The sequence below is a fragment of the Microcebus murinus genome, chromosome 14, assembly GCF_040939455.1.
Source record: "Microcebus murinus isolate Inina chromosome 14, M.murinus_Inina_mat1.0, whole genome shotgun sequence".
NCBI classification, from domain to species: domain Eukaryota; kingdom Metazoa; phylum Chordata; class Mammalia; order Primates; family Cheirogaleidae; genus Microcebus; species Microcebus murinus.
The window spans coordinates 8224094-8239520 of record NC_134117.1 but is presented as its reverse complement, the minus strand read 5'-3'; the positions used below and the strand labels follow the sequence as shown (position 1 = coordinate 8239520).

The window sequence follows — 15427 nt, the reverse complement described above, 5'->3', positions numbered from 1 at the left end:
ATGTCAGGAGCCTAGTCAAGGACACAGCCTGGGGTGTTCATGTCCCCCAGCTGCAAGCAGTGGCCGGCTTTGGCTTGCCGGTAACTGGTCACTGGCCTTAGGACCCAGGGTCCAGGTCACCGAGGGCAGAAACCATGAGCCTTTCATTTGCTACAGGAACACCGGCCACCTTCCACCCCAATGTTACCTGAGGCAGCATCTCAGGGACAGCAGCTTTGGGATCCCGTTGGTACATTGTCCCCCGTCCTTGGAGACTGCACTACTGTGAGTGCTCCCAGCTGCTGAGGCAGAGGACAGGACTCAAGTGCCAATAGCTTCCTCAGGACAGCCAGGAAGGGCAGTAGGGCCTGGGGTGAGGGTTGCAGGATGGCAGGTTGGTAACAAACCCAGTGCTCATCAGGGACGTGGACAGTGGGTTCCAGAGTGTGATCACATGAAGGGTATTCCAATTTCCCCATCCAGCCTCAGGATCACGGCCATGGAGGGTGCAAAGTCGCATCTTTGCGCAGTCATTGCCAAGGGTCACGGCTACTGCCGCTCCCTGGTGTGACCCAGCTCTGTGGCCTGTCCTGGGCTTAGCAGTGGCCTTTGTGTTTCTGAAGGGCAAGTGTCAGGTCCAGGGGTGCAGCCTGCGGGTGGTGATGTGGGGAGCAGCTCTGTGAGGCCTAGGGGTGACAATGGGCACCGGCACGCACGTGTCAGCCCATAGGAAACAAGCCTCAGCTCAGCGTGTGACCCCCAAGGCTCTTCAGCCTGCGGTTCTAGCTGAGGCCCAGAGTGCTGTGTGTGACCCTCCCTCTCTTTTTTCCACAGGCTCGTCCCAGTCCCCGACCACGGACCTGCCAGGTGAGCCCCAGTGTCGTCCCTGAGACGCCCCTTCCCTTTCCCACACTCACCCCTGCCTGCCAGTCCACAGACCCACCTGCCCTCCATGCAGATCCTCTGGAGCATGTTATGTCCCCCACTGCACCAGTGACAGTCACAGGCATTAGGGTCCAGAGGGCTTCTGCCTTCCTGTCGTCCACCTCCGTGTGCAGTACGGACAGCGACACTGGCCCGTGGACACGTCTTCTGGTTCAGAAAAGTGGCCACATGTTCAAGGAGCTTTGGCCCTTTCCCCTTTAGGGCTGAAATGACCTACTGAGTTGTTATGTCCGTGCGCTCTGACCCTGCGTTGAAGGCAAAGTCAGTGCAGGCTGATGCTTCCGGCCTCACTCCTGGAAACAGCCCCGCCTGTGCAGGGCCCCGTCTGCCTCCAAGAGACGCTGGGCAGTGCCTGGGGAGACTGAGCACCAGTAAATGTCAGTGGTGCTCTGGTCACCGGAGACCTGATGGAGCCCTGGGTGGCTCGCTGGGTCCCTGAGATTTCCGGGCCAAGTGTCAGAGAGTGGGCGATGTTGTCAGAGGGTCGGCCAGTGCGTGGTGAGTGGAAGGAGGGAGCAAAGGCTTTCAACTGCATGGGGACATCGCAGGTGGAGAGAGCAGGGCGTCCAGCACGGTCTCTGTGCAGGTTGAGCTTGTGGGGTGGGAGACGTGGGCACACTCAGGGGTGCATGTGGCAGGAGCCAGAGGGGCATTGTTTTCACCATATCAGTGACAACCTACAACAAAAGACACTACACAAAGCGATTTCTAAATATGTAGCGTTGAATTGGGTATGGAAAGAAGCATTATAGTTCGGAATGTGAGAAATGGCAAGCCACCGGGGAATTCAGTGAGGGAAGAAGAAGGGGCTTTTCTTTTTTTTTTCCTCTTTGTCTTCTTTTTTAGTAGCAACATTAGGTTTACTTAAGGTGCTTAGAAGCAGAGTTCACAGGTTGCAGAGGCTCAGAGCCAGAGCGGTTTTCAATCCCTTGGCGGAGATGGTCCTACAGGCAGGTGTTCTTGCCTGGATGGCGGCCATCCTGGGCAGTGTCTGTATGTCAGCCTTAGGAAAGCAGGACAGATGACAAGGACCAGAAGGGATCTAGGAAGTTCATGGAACAGTTCAGGGCTCTGATGCTTAAGGATGAGCTACTGCTCCCTCTCTCTGGGGCTGACAAGAGTGATTTCCACCTGGTATCTGCTACGTCCCCATCAACCTGGTCCTGACGTGCCTTGATTCCTGGTCTTTTGTCCTCTGAGTCTGACTCTAGTCTTCCCTGTTGTTGCCATTTGCAGACACCTCGCCTGCGACTGCTGAAGCGGAAACAGGTAAATAACCCTGCTTCGCATACCCAGCCCGCGCTGTCCCTCTGCATGAACTTTGTATTTGAAGGTGGGAGGAGAAGGCCCAAGGCGGGCCCTTCCTCATACATGGCATCCTGTCCCAGGTGCTCAGCGCAAGCCCTGGGGACTCCCTAAGCCTCCTGGGAGCTTGGTGCTGGGCTCAGGGCAGGGACAGCAGGCCCGGGGAGGAGTGGGTGAGAGTGGGGGCAGCTGTACATGTCTGGCCCAGGTCCTGTCATCGCTGCCTCATTGGCAGAACCCAGAGAGGCCCATGCAGGTGCCATCAAGCTCCTGAACCAAGGGACGTCCCAGCCTGACTCCTGTAGCTATGGGGCTCCATTCTGAGTGGGGTGACAGTGGGGAGCTGGGAGAGGGGCGGACCTACCCGTCACCTCCTCTGGGTCCCCGAGCTTCTACATAACTGGAGCATCCTTGGGCCTGACACTGCAGGGTGTCACTGTTTCATTCAGTGTGATGAATTCCCCTCTGGCCATGTTGAGAGGTCCCCGGCTGCACAGGTGACTGGGGCCATTAGCGAGATACCTGAGTGTGGAGCATGTCTTAGTTCCTTGTCCTCAGGACAGGCATTGACAAATGGCTCCGTGTCCCCCTCTAGTATCTGACGCTGGTTTGTCCCTGAGGCTGGTGAATGGAGGTGACCGGTGTCAGGGCCGGGTGGAGGTCCTGTACCGAGGCTCCTGGGGCACCGTGTGTGACGACAGCTGGGACACCAATGATGCCAACGTGGTCTGCAGGCAGCTGGGCTGTGGCTGGGCCAGGTCGGCCCCAGGAAATGCCCGGTTTGGCCAGGGCTCAGGGCCCATTGTCCTGGATGACGTGAGCTGCTCAGGGCACGAGTCCTACCTGTGGAGCTGCCCCCACAGAGGCTGGCTCTCCCATAACTGCCAGCATAGTGAGGACGCCGGTGTCATCTGCTCAGGTGGGCATGGAAGATCACTGGGCCCATTCGTGGGACAATGCCTGGGAGAAGATATTTCAAACCCCAGTGTTTCTGCCTAGGCACCCCAGGTTACCTGAGTCTCTGAAGACTGGCTGGGGTCAGGTGGCTTGGAGGCGCCAAGTCAGAGATCCTAGTCAGGAAACAGCAGAGTGTGTACTGGTCCCCAAAGTGCAAGCAGTGTCTGTCATTGGCTTGCCATTAACTGGTCACTGGCCTTAGGACCCAGGGTCCAGGTCACTGAGGGCAGAAACAATGAGCTTTCATTTGCTACAGGAACATGTGCCACCTCCCACCCTCAATGTTACCTGAGGCTGCATCTCAGGGACAGCAACTTTGGGATCTGGTTGGTACAGCGCCCCCTGTCCTTGGAGACTGCAGTACTCTGAGTATTCCCAGCTGGTGAGGCAGAGGAAAGGACTCAAGTGCCAATAGCTCACTCAGGAAAGTGGTATAAGGCCTTAGGGACAGGAGGTCAGGATGGCTAGATGGCAGGAAGGTACCAAATCCAGTGCTCATGAGGGAGGTATGCGGTGGATTGCAGATTTCTATCACATAGAGGCTGTTCTGGAATTATCCTCCAACTTCTGGATCATGGACCTAGCGGGTGGATACTGGGGGTTGGTGCAGTCATTGCTCTGGGTTGCTGTCGCTGCTCCCTAGGTTGATGCAGAGGCTCCCGTGGCCCGTCACGGACGAAGCAGTGGCCTTCGTATCTCGAAAGAGGGAGTCTCAGGCCCAGGGGTGCAGGCTCCTGCCCTGCGTGGGACTCTGATCTCAGGCACTAGTAAGGAGGTGTCAGAGTGGAGGCACCTGGGCTGGGCATGCAGACAGGTGTGTGTGCCCATCCTGCCTGGGGCTGCAAGGCCTGAGTCTGGTACTGGGGCTCCCTCTGAGAGCTGCGCTGTGTTGCCCCTGCACCTAGTCTGCTGTGGGAAGGGGGCCCTTGGTGGCCTGCGGTCAGAGCCTGGGTACAGCCGGGGGGGAGGGGGGGGCTGGAAGAGCACTCCTATCATGGGCCTGGCACTGGCCTCTTGAGGCTTCCTGACTGGTTCAACCGCTAAGCCTGCAGGGAGAGGGTTGGTTCGGGGTGAAGCCGCTCTTCACATCCTGACAGAGTTAGTCACCTTGATTTAGAAATGGTCTGTAGGACCTGCCTGGGCCACTCCCCAGGGACAATTTGCATGGGTTGGGATGACAAGGCCACAGCCTACGAGGCAGGGAACAAGCGTGGGCTGAGTGTTTCCCAGCTCCGTGTCCCTACCCTTGTCCTCCTCTTGCCACCACCTGTGCAGTGTGTCTGATGTTCCCTCCTCTTTCTCACAGGTGTCTCGTCCACGACTGGGCCAGGTGAGTCCTGCTGTCCCCACCTGTCGGGTGTCTCCTCCTTCCCTGCTCCTCTCCCCAGCCCCAGGTCAGCAGGTGCATGAGGCCTCTGGGCACTCCTGCCGCTGCCCAGAACATTCCCTGATCTTTTAGGGTGGGTGGTGGGTGCAGCTGAGCTCACAGCAGGTAGATGCTCCTTTGCAGGTGGGGGATGAGAACCTTCTGGCTGCGGAGGGGGTTGCCGCACGGGGCTCACTGGGCAGTTGTGTTGGGAGAAGGAGGTTCTGTCCTGGGTCACAGGTCCTGGAAATCATCCTCTGTCCCCCGGGTGGCTGACCAGGGTAGTACACAGTTTTTTCTTGTCCTTAAGCCCAAACAAACAGTGACTGGTGCTTGTACCAGCAAACCATCTGTCAGGAGAGAAGTGTCATTGTCCTTTGGGGAATGTGCCGCCTGTTTCCCTGGTCGTGGACATTCAAGGCCATGGCCTTGCTCACTGCAGGCTCCCTAGAAGGGTCCTCTTCCTCCCCCAGCCCCAGAGCTTCTGTGTGTCTACTGTCCCAGCTCAAAATCACAGGTCACTAGACCCAGCCTGGTCACCATGCCCCTTCCTCTCTAATCTTGCTGTGTCTTTCCTGTAGGGTGGTGGCCCACGACATCTCCTTCCCATGGTAAGTGTCTTTGCGTCCTGCCAAACATCAGCCTGCAGCTCTGCACTCTGCAGGCCAGGGGGACATCCCTGGGTTTTGCCTGAAGCCTCTGGCTGCTCAGGACATCCCCCAGTGAGGAGGGTTCCCTTTCGCCTGGTTGTGAATTGTGCTGGTAGGAGAATGGATTAGCCAGGATGCTGCTGTTTGCAAGGACCAGGAACACAAGTCAAACTGTCTCAGGCTAGAATGGAATTCATTGGCTCATGAATCTAGAATGTTCAGTAATTGATCTGGAGCTTCAGGTACAGCTGTATCCAGCAGTCGTGAGTCTACTCCCCTACGCTTCTCCAATCCCTACCCTGTGATCTGTGTGGGCGTCCCTGTTTGCTTGCTTTTTACACTTGGGGAAAGGGCAGCAGTTGTCAGCCCCAAGTCTATATCCCTGAAGGAGTAAGAGTCAGTCTGTGCCAAGACCTGTGGGTGACAATTCTGCCTTCTGGGGAACAAGCTCTTTCTCCCATCCATGTCCACCCCCAGGAAGGAACTGTCCCTGTGCCTAGGTGTCATCCCCTGTAGGTTCTCTGCTCTGGCACTGCCCTCTGTGGCTGGATCAGGGTCTGAGCCTGGGCCCCTGGGTATCTTTGGTTTCCGGGCCAAGTGTCAGAGTGTGGGCGATGTTGTCAGAGGGTCGGCCAGTGCATGGTGAGTGGAAGGAGGGAGCAAAGGCTTTCAACTGCATGGGGACATGGCAGGTGAAGAGAGCTGGACATCCAGCACGGTCTCTGTGCAGGATGAGCTTGTGGGCGGGAGACGTGGGCACACTCCGGGGTGCCTGTGGCAGGACCCAGAAGGGGCATTGTTTTCACTGTCCCCGGGACAACCTACAAAAAAAGACACTAGATGAAGTGATTTCTAAATATGTAGCGTTTAATTGGGCATGGAAGGAAGGATTATAGTTCGGAATGTGAGAAATGGCAAGCCACCGGGGAATTCAGTGAGGGAAGAGGAAGGGGCTTTTCTTTTTTTTCTCTTTGTCTTCTTTTTCAGTAGCAACATTAGGTTTACTTAAGGTGCTTAGAAGCAGAGTTCACAGGTTGCAGAGGATCAGAGCCAGAGCGGTTTTCAATCCCTTGGCGGAGATGGTCCTACAGGCAGGTGTTCTTCCCTGGATGGCGGCCATCCTGGGCAGTGTCTGTATGTCAGCCTGAGGAAGCAGGACAGGTGACAAGGACCAGAAGGGATCTAGGAAGTCCATGGAACAGTTCACGGCTCTGATGCTTAAGGATGAGCTACTGCTCCCTCTCTCTGGGGCTGACAAGAGTGATTTCCACCTGGTATCTGCTACGTCCCCATCAACCTGGTCCTGACGTGCCTTGATTCCTGGTCTTTTCTCCTCTGAGTCTGACTCTAGTCTTCCCTGTTGTTGCCATTTGCAGACACCTCGCCTGCGACTGCTGAAGCGGAAACTGGTAAATAATCCAGCTTCTCATACCCAGCCAGCGCTGTCCCTCTGCATGAACTTTGTATTTGAAGGTGGGAGGAAAAGGCCCAAGGCGGGCCCTTCCTCATACATGGCATCCTGTCCCAGGTGCTCAGCGCAAGCCCCGGGGACTCCCTTAGCCTCCTGGGAGCTTGGTGCTGGGCTCAGGGCAGGGACAGCAGGCCCGGGGAGGAGTGGGTGAGTGTGGGGGCAGCAGTACCTGTCTGGCCCAGGTCCTGTCATCGCTGCCTCATTGGCAGAACCCAGAGAGGCCCATGCAGGTGCTACCAACCTCCTGAACCAAGGGACGTCCCAGCCTGACTCCTGTAGCTATGGGGCTCCATTCTGTGTGGGGTCACAGTGGGGAGCTGGGAGAGGGGCGGACCTACCCGTCACCTCCTCTGGGTCCCCAAGCTTCTACATAACTGGAGCATCCTTGGGCCTGACACTGCAGGGTGTCACTGTTTCATTCAGTGTGATGAATTCACCTCTGGCCATGTTGAGAGGTCCCTGGCTGCACAGGTGACTGGGGCCATTAGCAAGATACCTGAGTGTGGAACATGTCTTAGTTCCTTGTCCTCAGGACAGGCATTGACAAATGGCTCCGTGTCCCCCTCTAGTATCTGACGCTGGTTTGGCCCTGAGGCTGGTGAATGGAGGTGACCGGTGTCAGGGCCGGGTGGAAGTCCTGTACCGAGGCTCCTGGGGCACCGTGTGTGACGACAGCTGGGACACCAATGACGCCAACGTGGTCTGCAGGCAGTTGGGCTGTGGCTGGGCCAGGTTGGCCCCAGGAAGTGCCCGGTTTGGCCAGGGCTCAGGGCCCATTGTCCTGGATGACGTGAGCTGCTCAGGGCACGAGTCCTACCTGTGGAGCTGCCCCCACAGAGGCTGGCTCTCCCATAACTGCCAGCACAGTGAGGACGCCGGTGTCATCTGCTCAGGTGGGCATGGAAGATCATTGGGGCCCATTCGTGGGACAATGTCTGGGAGAAGATATTTCGAGCCCCAGTGTTGCTGTCTAGGCATCCTAGGTTACTTGGAGTCTCTGAAGACTGTCTGGGGTCAGGTGGCTTGGAGGCACCAAGTGAGAGATCCAAGTCAGGGAAACAGCAGAGTGTGTACTGGTCCCCAAAGTGCAAGCAGTATCCAGCACTGGCTTGCCATTAACTGGTCACTGGCCTTAGGACCCAGGGTCCAGGTCACTGAGGGCAGAAACAATGAGCCTTTCATTTGCTACAGGAACATGTGCCACCTCCCACCCCCAATGTTACCTGAGGCTGCATCTCAGGGACAGCAACTTTGGGATCTGGTTGGTACAGCGCCCCCTGTCGTGGAGACTGTAGTACTCTCAGTATTCCCTGCTGGTAAAGCAGAGGACAGGACTGCATTGCCAATAGCTCACTCAGGAAAGTGGTGAAGGGGCTTAGGGACAGGAGGCCAGGGTGGCTGGATGGTAGGAAGGTACCAAACCCAGTACTCACGAGGGAGGTAGGCAGTGGATTGCAGATTTCGATCATGTAGAGGCTGTTCTGGAATTATCCTCCAACTTCCAGATCATGGACCTGGAGGGTGGATACTGGGGTTTTGTGCAGTCATTGCTCAGGGTTGCTGTCGCTGCTCCCTGGGTTGATGCAGAGTCTCCTGGGGCCTGTCCTGGATGAAGCAGTGGCCCTCATGTTTCCTAATAGGGAGTCTCAGGCCCAGGGGTACAGTCTCTTTCTTTGTGTGGAGGTGTCACCCCAGAGGCACCTGCACTGGGCATGCAGACAGGTGTGTGTGCCCGTCCTGCCTGGGGCTGCAAGGCCAGAGTCTGGGACTGAGGCTCCCTCTGAGAGCTGCGCTGTGTTGCCCCTGCGCCTAGTCTGCTGGAGGAAGGAGGCCCCTGGTGGCCTGCGGGCAGAGCCCGGGTATATTGGGGCGGGGGGCTGGAGGAGCACTCCTAGGATGGGCCTAGCGCTGGCCTCCTGAGGCTTCCTGACTTGGTCAACTGCTAAGCCTGCAGGGAGAGGGTTGGCTTCTGGTGAAGCCGCTCTGCACATCCAGACACAGTTAATCACCTTGATTTAGAAATGTTCTGTAGGACCTGCCTGGGCCACTCCCAAGGGACATCTTTGCATGGGTTTGCATGACAAGGCCCCAGCCCAGGAGGCAGGGAACAAGCGTGAGCTGAGTGTTTTCCCAACTCCGTGTCCCCACCCTTGTCCTAGTCTTGCCGCCTCCTGTGCAGTGTGTCTGATGTGCCCTCCTGTTTCTCACAGGTGTCTCGTCCACGACCGGGCCAGGTGAGTCCTGCTTTTCCACACCTGTCGGGTGTCTCCTCCTTCCTTGCTCCTCTCCCCAGCCCAGATCAGCAGGTGCATGAGGCCTCTGTGCACTCCTGCCGCTGCCCAGAACATTCCCTGATATTTTAGGGTGGGTGGGGGGTGCAGCTGAGCTCACAGCAGGTAGATGCTCCTTTATGGGTGGGGGCATGAGAACCTTCTGGTTCCTGATGAGGGTTGCTTCATGGTGCTCACTCAGCAGTTGTGTTGGGAGAAAGAGGTTCTGTCCTGGGTCACAGGTGCTAGAAAGCATCGTCTGTTCCCTGGGTAACCTGCCTGGACAGAACATAGATATTTTTGTCCTGACCTTTGGCAAAGACTGAGTGATGCTTCTATCAGCAAACCTTCTGTCAGGAGAGAAATGTCATTGGCCTTTGGGAATGTGCCTCCCGTGTGCCTTGTCGTGGCCCTTCAAGGCCATGGCCTTGCTCACTGCAGGCTCCCTAGAAGGGTCCTCTTTCTTGCCCAGCCCCAGAGTTTGCCTGTGTTCACTGTCCCTGCTCACAATCACAGGTCACTAGATCCCACCTGGGTTCCCCACCCCTTCATTTCTAACCCTGCTGTGTCTTCCTTGCAGGGTGGTGGCCCACAACATCTCCTTCCCATGGTAAGTGTCTTTGCGTCCTGCCAAAGCATCAGCCTGCAGCTCTGCAGTCTGCAGGCCGGGGGGACATCCCTGGGTCTTGCGTGAAGCCTCAGGCTGCTCCCCACCTTCCCCAGTGAGGAAGGTCCCCTCCTTTGCCCCAGATGTGAATTATGGCTATAAGGAGAATTAATTAATCAGGATGCTGTTGTTTGCAAGGGACAGGAACCCAAGGCAAACTCTCTTAGCCTCCTTGGGGGGAAGTTAGGTACCTGTTTGTGGTGGCACCTACCCCAGGGGCACAGCTAGACCCCAGCAGTCACTGGGGATCCAGGTGATGACTCTCCCCTTCTCCCTGCATGTGGGGGCCTGGCTGGGCCGTCGAGTTGCTGGGCACTGGGCTCACTCAGTGACAGAACATGCACAGCTGAGTCCCCAGCCAGGGCTGGAACGAACCCCTGAACACGAGATAGCAATCAACTGACTTCAGTTAGTCAGTCACTGCCATGCTGCTGGAGACCCAGAGGCCTTGGCCTGCTGGGAGAAATCTGAACCCTACTGTCACCTGAGGACATGTTCCTTCAGGGGACACTGGTGAGAGTGAGTTTTCCTGTCTCCCTCTAGGAACGGATGCCGGTTTGGCCCTGAGGCTGGTGAATGGAGGTGACCGGTGTCAGGGCCGGGTGGAGGTCCTGTACCGAGGTTCCTGGGGCACCGTGTGTGACGACGGCTGGGACACTAATGACGCTAACGTGGTCTGCAGGCAGCTGGGCTGTGGCTGGGCCAGGTCGGCCCCAGGAAATGCCCGGTTTGGCCAGGGCTCAGGCCCCATTGTCCTGGATGACGTGAGCTGCTCAGGGCACGAGTCCTACCTGTGGAGCTGCCCCCACAGAGGCTGGCTCTCCCATAACTGCCAGCACAGTGAGGACGCCGGTGTCATCTGCTCAGGTGGGCCTGCAAGACATTGGGCTTCTATGTTCCTGTGTGGTTTTCTTCATAAAAAGGCTCCTGTACCCACAGGGCTCCTCTCTCCCTGAGCTTCTTTGCAAGATGGGCAGTTTTCCTGATACCTTAACAGGGCCATAGCAACCCTCAAATGTTTTTGGTGTCTTTGAATTTCTCTGGGTGGGCCTGTGCTCTTTCCTTATGTAGGTCCCTACTGCAAGCATGGTTCTATCTGCTTTAGGGTTGTAAGAATAAATTCCCCCAATACCTTTTTTTAGACTAACCCTTGTAGTTATATGGACTACTTGAGTGTTCTGGACAGCTCTCGGGATGGCTCTCAGTGATAAGGAGGGAACAGACACTCGGCGTGTCTCTCCGCCACCATCCCGGGACTGACGGATGTTTCCTTCTTTTTCTTGCAGACGCCTCAGTAGACCCTACTACTTCAGGTGAGTCCATTTTACCCCAGCTGACGATATTCCTCTTGTGTCCAGAAGTGGGAGGAGTAGGGCAGGTTCCTCCTGAGGAGGGATTTCTCCCTGAGGACTCTGGAATTTGTTAAGGTGACAAGCTGAGTTCATGGTCCCATCATGTCTAGCTCAGCCTCCAGAGCCCCTGTGGCCATCACCTGCTGACAGAGCTTATTCCGAGCTGCTGCTGGGGGAAGGAGGTATTGGTCCTCTTGTCATTTCTGATGCAAATAATTGTGTAAATCACCCATGGAGAACTGTGACCTTCATGTTAGAAAGATGGCCAAGTAATACTTCTACACGTGTTTGTCTAATAAAGAATTCTAGCCAGGGGCAGTGGCTCATGCCTGTAATTCTAGTAGTGTGGCAGGCCTAGGTAGGTGGATTGCTTGAAGCTGGGAGTTCAAGACCAGCCTGGGCAACATAACAAGACCCCATCTCTACAAAAAAAAAAAATTTTTTTTAAATTAGCTGGGTGTGGTGGCACATGCCTGTAGTCCTAGCTACTCAATAGGCTGAAGTGGGGAGGATCACTTGAGCCCAGAAGTTTGAGGCTGCAGTGAGCTACGATTGTGCCATTGCACTCCAGCCTGGGCAACAGAGAAACCCTGTCTTAAAAACAAACAAGGCAAACAAACAAAAAAACCAGTAAGAAGAATTCTTTCACATTGAGGGAGCAATCTGTGAAGTGTTCTTTGTGCCACAATGAAAATGGAAATTTGTTGGGCCAAATATGTTGGGAAACACTACATACACACTGTAACCCTTAGTGGCCATTAACAGTGCAAAGTGAAATGGCCAAGGCTCTGAGCAGTCCTGCACTACGAAAAAGAATTTAACTTTGTCCATCAAACATGTGACAATGGAATTGGAAAATTATCTGTAAAGTCCTAAAACAGCTTCACTTTCTTCCTAGATTGGTGGCACCCAACAACTGCAACCACTGTGGGTAAGTACCGTGTTTTCCACTTACACCACAGGACATGGATTGCTTATCCCCAAGCTTGGCTATCCATAAAGTGGACCCCCCACCTTCCTCAGTCTGCACACACAGCCTACCCCTGGACCGTCCCCCTCTACCCTACACCCCACCTGGACACTCACACCCTTCACATTTCTCCTGCTGGGAAGATGCCTTTTGTTTGAACTAAAGAGTTCTATTTCCTCTTTGTGTGAACCAATGAGCTAAGTATTCCTAAAAGAATATACTTAAAGGCCTTTATTTTTTTTGAGTATCTCCAAAGCTTTGAGAGGAAAAAGGGAGACAAATAAATGGATAATTTCACAAGTCATCATGCTTTTCCATGTACTTTTTATGTCATGATACAAGTATGTTTCAATATTTTTCCATTGCTCTTAAAAAGTGATACAGCTACTTTCCTGTGTCATTAACTATTTTCTCACCATTATTTTAAATACCTGAATTTTATCCTGTTGTACAGCTAGGCCATGAATTATTTAACTGATTCCAGTTGCTGGACATCTAAGTTGTTTATATTTCTTCATTGGTATAAACAATTCTGTGATGAAGAATATTTTTATAGATAAATCTTTGCATCTCTCACCAATTTTTGTCTTTAGGATGGAAATAGATTTAGTGGACTAAAGTAAACAGTGCCTGGCATATAGAATGCACATGATAAATATTAATTCTTACTATGTTAAGTATTTGAAGATCTTGCTGCGTGTATGGTCAAACTATCATCGAGAATGGTTGTAAAATTACAGAATGATGAAAAAGACAACTCATCTCCTACCTCAGAGCTCACAGTATTAAATGTTTAATACACAGTTAACTACAGAATTACAGTTGTGACTAGATGGTGTTCTTCATGGAAGTGTTACTTAAGCTGGGACTTATGAGAGCAACAGGTTCATTCACTGAAATATCTTTTAGCCAGAAGGAATGTTTCGAAGGTCTTGAGGTGGGAGGGAGCTTGGCTCTTTGAAGGAGGGAGGGCTGGAGCAAGAATGCCTGCAGGGGAGCTGGTGAGGGCCAGTAGAAACACGGGGAGTTAAGACTCTCGGACTTTATCCTAAAGAAAGTGGGAGCTGTTTAAAAGTTTTAAGCTGAGGAATTACACAATTGGAAGTGTATTTGCAAAAAATCATGCTTATCTTTCCTGCCAAACTGTGTGTTTCCTGCAGGTAGAGGCCATGTCTGCCTTTTTCATAATGTGTTCTTATTACATAGCGTTACATCTGCCATTCAAGACATGTTTGTTAAAACAATAAGTGAATGAATAGATATATGAATGAATGAATAAGTATATAACTACTAATGGCATTTTGGCATACTTTATACACACACACAGTATAACATGCTTCATACTCCATTTAATAATATCTATTTTCCATTTATTGAAACCTTAAAATCTGTACCCCCATAATATGCCGAAAAAAAAAATCTATTTTCACTTAAGTATACATAACAAATACTTTTTTTCATGACTTTAAAATCAGCATTTAATGGCATTGAAATTACTTCTATACAGTAAGGTTGAATGACTGCACAATTTTCCATTGTACACATGTACCATAATTTAGTTAAACAATTACTAATTCTAGAGCAAGAAGATTGTTTCTAATTATATTTTGTGATCTTAACTATATACAATAACATATTTCATTTTATTTTATAACTGTTTCTATTCTAAGAAATCTGTAGTTCACATCCTTGTCTCTAAAACTTAGACTTTATCCATAATTATTTCTCAGTATACAAATAGAACTTCTAGGTAGGCACATTTTAGAGGCCAAAAACACTGTTTTCCCACAAAATGGGAGAAAATATTTGTAAATCATATGTCTGATAAGGAACATGTACGCAGAATATATAAGTAACTCTTTTTAGTCAATAACATAAAATTAAATAACCCAATTCATTTATTCTTTATTGCCAAATGATATTCCATTTGAGAAAATTCATGTATTGCCAAATGAGAAATGGCCAAATGAGAAACCCATTGAGAAATGGGCAAAAGCTCTTAATAGATACACAAATGGCCAACAAACACATGAAAATATGCTCAGCATCGTTAGCTATGAGGGAGATGCAAATCAAAACCATAATGAGATACCACTGCACACACCGTAGATTGGCTGTGATCAAAAAGTCAGACTGGTGAGGATGTGGAGAAATTGGAGCCCTCCTACACTGCTGGTGGAAATGTCAAACGGTGCTTTAAAAAACGGTCCTTAGAAAGTTAAACCTGAAGTTACCATATGATCCAGCAATTATAGTCTTAGGCATATGCCCAGGAGAAATGAAAGCTATGTCTACAGGGAAACTTGTACATGAATGTTCAAAGCAGCATTATTTATAATAGCCAAAAGTGAAAAAGACATAAATGTTCATCATAGTGAATGGATAAACAAATGTGGTGCATTCACAGGATGGAATATCATTTGGCAATAAATGAATTTAATACTGATTCATACTACAACGTGGATGACCTTTGAATGCTAAATGTTTTCAAAGAAGTCAGTCAAAAAAGACTACCTATTATACAATTCCATTTACATAAAGTGTCCAGAATAGGCAAATCTACAGAGACAGAAAAAATAGATCAGTGGATGCCTGGGACTGAGGGTGTTGAGGGGAAATGGAGAGAGACTACTAATGGGTTTGGGGTTTCTTTCTGGGGTGATGAAAATATTTCAAAATTGACTTACAGTGGTGGTTGCAGAGCTCTAAATAGACTATCAACCATTGAATTATACACTTTGGAAAAAGTAAACAAAGTTATGAAAAAGAAAAAAAGACAAGTTGCTCAATATCACAGAGCTGATGGAGACAGAGTCAAGAGGCAAACCCAGGATTCCTGCTGCAGAAACCCTTCCCCTGTCCCCACTTTGCACTGCTTGCCAAGTAGCAGAATCCTGTGCTCAGCTGGTATCATCCCTCGTCCCTCTCTGTAGTTGACCGAACGATGACAATAGTCCCTTTTTTGGTTTCTCAGCATTTTTGCTACTGGGTGACAGAGACTTGCTGTCCATGCCCAAAGGGGTAAGCAGAGGCTCAAGTCAAGGCTGCTAATGGCGGGCAGCCTAGAACCAGCCCCGATGCTTATATGGGAAAAAATAGATCATGTTATAAGGTGTAGAGGAGGACACCGGGAGGACTCTTGCCCAGAAGATGATCGCTTGTCACGAAATGCCTGAAGATCTGCCACAGTGGAGATACCCCTCTCTTTCCTCTGTAGGACACTCTTCAAGTTATGGTGGCTTCTTAACCAATGCTAGTGGGACATTCACCAGCCCCTTCTACCCTGGATACTACCCCAACAATGCTAACTATGTCTGGGAAATAGAAGTGCGTCATGGTTATCGCATAAACCTGGGTTTCAACAAACTGCAGTAAGTAATGCCAGGTCACCTGGGGAGGGCGAGGCCTCACCAGCACACCAGTGGTTCAGGCCGTGCCCTGGGCTGGGGGCTTTCTGTCCTCAGGTGCTGTGCACAAGCTTTGGGTGGCTTTGAT

The 15427-nt window shown here is 51.9% G+C and overlaps 1 protein-coding gene across 1 annotated transcript in view; it reads left to right on the top strand.

Annotated features, from left to right (window-relative positions):
• The window catches only part of LOC105880334 (scavenger receptor cysteine-rich domain-containing protein DMBT1), a 56241-nt gene that overhangs the window by 27067 nt on the left and 13747 nt on the right, over window positions 1–15427 (top strand). The window contains 5 exon segments of the mRNA XM_076009646.1: window positions 812–856; window positions 2825–3214; window positions 7162–7596; window positions 10100–10477; window positions 15150–15303. Coding sequence (XP_075865761.1) covers window positions 812–856; window positions 2825–3214; window positions 7162–7596; window positions 10100–10477; window positions 15150–15303 — 1402 coding nt within the window.